We start from the raw sequence: 3,782 nt of genomic DNA, 5'->3' as shown, positions 1-3,782 counted from the left end.
CACCACCAACCCCACACCACCACACCCTCACACTACCCTCAACCACCACACCCCCCCTTTAACTATAGTCAGCAGTACCCCAAACCCCCAGCACCCAAAGACACTCCTGCCTCCTGTTTCCAGCCTTAATAATAAGAATGCAGCAGTAATGTAAGACTAAAGTAATGAACAATTAAATGAAGCAGCCTCCCTTCCCTTGACCATTTGAGTGAATCAGGGGGTTCCATTAGTCTTAAAAGATTAGTGGATTAAATCAAGGATGGATTTGATCTTGTGACATTTGAGTTATTAGTCTGGTGTTATAACATCGACTCTACTCAATGAGCACATGGCTGCTGTTGACCCTGATGTCAGACTGTAATCGAGACTTGCCATCCTGTGTCGGAGCAGGAGCTTCAGTGTGGACCACGTCATGGAGCGAAACTACGACTTTGACCTGACGTACATCACGGAGCGGATTATTTCAGTCTTCTTCCCACCGGTGCTTGAGGAGCAACGATACCGCAGCAATCTGAAGGAGGTGGCCCAAATGCTGAAATCCAAACACGGAGACAGTTACTTGGTAAGTTCTTGTTTTTCAAAACTGAGCAGCTCACACAACCCTAGCACACCTCAGGGCAGTCAGTGGAACTGGTTTGTAGTAGGTTCCTCCAAAGATTTACACTTTGGACTGTTACTGTAGTTTTATACATCCGGTTGTAAAACTGAATAATTACGTAGGGCACAGGAGCAGGGCATTTAGTCCAACTACTCCCATGTTGACGTTCATGCTCTGCTTGGCTATCCTCCTGTCTTTCCTCATCTAAAATTTGTAATTGTAACTCTGTATTCCTTTCTCCTTCAGATACTTAAATCAAACAAAAGAACTGTGGATGCTGGAGATCTGAAACAAAACTGAATTGCTGGCAAAACTCCGCAGGGCTGGCAGCATCTGTAGGGAGAAAGCAGAGTTAACACTGCATGTGCAGTGACTGATGAGTCTGATGAAGGATCACCAGACTCGAATCATCAACTCTGCTTTCTTTCCCAGATGCTGCCAGACCTACTGGATTTCAACAGCAGTTTCTGTTTTATTGTCCTTCAGATACTTTTCTGGTTTCCCCTTAAATGCAACTAATCTATTCATTTTAACCCTGTGGTCGTGGGTTGTCACCACTCTTTGAGTGAAGAAGTTTCTTCTAAATTCGATGTTGAATTTCTTGGGGATTTCTTATGTTGATGGCCTCCAGTTCTGCTCTTTCCCAGAAGAGGAAACATTCTCTCTGTAACCACTCTATCAAAATCTTCCATAATTGTAAAGACCTCCATACATCAGCTCCGGGAGGGAAGAGACCCAGCCTTTCAATCCTTTCCTGATAATGTATGCTCACACCCATTTCTGAGATCATCTTTGTCAATCTTCCCTGCACCCTCTCCAGTGCCTCTATGTCCTTTTCATAATGTGGATGCAGTAATCTAAGTGTGGAGCACGTTTTAAGATTGTTGTGTGATGCCACAATGGTTCCAGGTGGCACTGAGTCCCACAGACTGAGAAGGTCACCAGCTTATTTGGTGGCTCAGTGGCTAGCACTGCTACCTCACAGCGCCAGGGACCTGGGTTCGATTCCACCCTCGGGTGACTGTCTGTGGAGTTCCTCCCACAGTCCAAAGATGTGCAGGCTAGGTGGATTGGCCATGCTAAATTGCTCCGTAGTGTCCAGGGATGTGTAGGTTAGGTGGGTTATAGGGGGATGGGTCTGGGTGGGATGCTCTGAGGGTCGGTGTGGACTTGTTGGGCTGAAGGTCCTGTTTCCACACTGTAGGGATTCTATGATATTCATCTTTAGTGTGTGCTGTTTTGACCTGGTTGAGAGCTCAGGGCTTTCAAATGACCCTTTTTGCATCAGGAAGATTGAAGTCAGCCCTTGGGGCTAGTAGTTTTCTGGTGATTACAGCAGCAATTTCTATTCCTATCACAGAAGCATAATAAAACAAAGTATGACACCAAGACACATGAGGAGATATTAGTTCAGATGATGGGGTAAGTTTTAAGGACTGCATTAAATAAGGAGAGAGAGATGGAGAGGTAGAGGGAGGGAATTCGAAAGCTTAGGGTCCAGGAAACTGAAGGCACAATGCCATTAGTGGAGCAATACTAACTGGGAATGCACAAACAGGCCAGAATTAGAGGAGCACAAATATCTTGGGAGGTTACGGGGCTGGAAGAGATTACACAGCTAGGGAGGGCTGAGACCATGCAGGTGTTTGAAAAAAGAATGGGAATTAAGATGTAGCTTGACCAAAAGCCATTGTACGTTAGCAATTACAGGGGTGTTAGGGGAATGGGACTTGGTGCAAATTAAGAGTATTTTTGACGCCACAAATTTGCAAATGATAGAATGTGGGAGACCAACTGGGAGTGTGGTGGAATGGTCACATCTAGAGGCAGTGAAGACAGAGAGAAAGGTTTCAGTGGCAAATAAACTGAGGTCAGGCAGTGTTATGGAGGCAGAAGTGGGCACTTTTGTTATACGTGCCATTGGAGGCGCGAAGAAATGCAAGATGGGATACCCCAGCGTTATCCCAACACCGTGACCAAGTAGTTCATAGGACGCAATGACTCAGCTAAGGCATTGCAGAACTGCTGGTGCCTGAACAATTGTACAAATCCTAGAGTGAGGCTGCCAGAAGAGAAAGCCAAGAGAAGGACCAACACGCAAGGAAAATATTTTTTTCGACCTTCCGTGGTAATCCCCACTGCTCCTTGATGCTCTTGGAGATTTAGTCCTGCTGGCAGTTCAATTGAATTATGACTAACATATCCTCCTTGTCCATTCCCTTTGACTTTTGAGGTGATGTTTTTGTCTGAACAGTGAGTGCCTGTGGCGTCATCTTAACACGAAGGAATTACTGAGATTGCAAGTGAGATCGAGCTGAATTAACAGAGATCAGCAGATATATGGACCCAGTCATTAACTCAGGATTGGTTCACTGCTGAGTTTAACTTGGCTTCTTCACAGTTATCCTACTGATGTCACTGGCAACGACTAAAGCAAAGTATTCCATCAAAAAAAGATTCATAAAAACAGAGAAAAGCCTGCAATAGTTTCCAAAAGGGTCCCTAGGTGGGACCAGCTTGCTTTTTTAGCTGCCTTTGCAATGAATTAATCGATCAAAATTTGTGGTCATTTGCACCTTCCTGTGAATCCCGCAGATTGTTCTATAGAGTGGCAGCATGAATTCAATAGGCTGAATGGCTTCTTTCTACAAAGGAATAACTTGCTCACTTGATATTTTGAGAAATTCCCACACATGAAATCTGAGTACGAGCAGTAGCAGAGGAATTTAGTGGAGAGGATGCAAAGTGGCTTACGAAGGTGCTGGGTTAAAAATGGTGGTTGAGGTTTTCTGCCTCTGCATTCCTGATTTCTCATTGGTTTTCAAGTGAATGGATGGAAACTTGTGCTCTCATAAGAGCAGCAACAGAAACACCTGGTTTCTATTCTGACATGTTTTGTATGTTGTATGATGAGGGGTTGTGGTTTAAAATTGATTTGCAATTACAGATACCTTCACGAGGCCTCCCTCCTAGCACATACAAGAATATGCCATCATCCATAGAGCCAGTCACAATGATTCTCAGTCACTGACAGGCACTCTTGGTGGTATCCTCTCTACCATCACCACCACATATCGTCCTTGGGCGGCATGGTGGCTCAGTGGTTAGCACTCCTACCTCACAGTGGCAGGGATGCAGGTTTGATTCCACCCTCAGGTGACTGTCTGTGTGGAGTTTGCACATT

At 45.0% G+C, this 3,782-nt stretch overlaps 1 protein-coding gene across 3 annotated transcripts in view; it reads left to right on the top strand.

The window, feature by feature from the left end:
- The first annotated feature begins 370 nt into the window (after positions 1-370).
- Positions 371-3,782, top strand: part of LOC109921714 (tensin-1-like) — an 84,675-nt gene continuing 81,263 nt past the window's right edge. For all 3 annotated transcript variants that reach the window (XM_048618937.1, XM_048618938.1, XM_048618936.1), the window contains exon 1: positions 371-562. In XM_048618937.1, coding sequence (XP_048474894.1) covers positions 413-562 — 150 coding nt within the window. In that variant the 5' untranslated portion in view covers positions 371-412. The remainder of the gene's footprint in view (positions 563-3,782) is intronic.

This window comes from Rhincodon typus, chromosome 41, assembly GCF_021869965.1.
Source record: "Rhincodon typus isolate 14 chromosome 41, sRhiTyp1.1, whole genome shotgun sequence".
Lineage (NCBI taxonomy): Eukaryota > Metazoa > Chordata > Chondrichthyes > Orectolobiformes > Rhincodontidae > Rhincodon > Rhincodon typus.
Note: the sequence above shows the minus strand (reverse complement) of the source record. Positions and strands in the feature narration are given on the sequence as shown.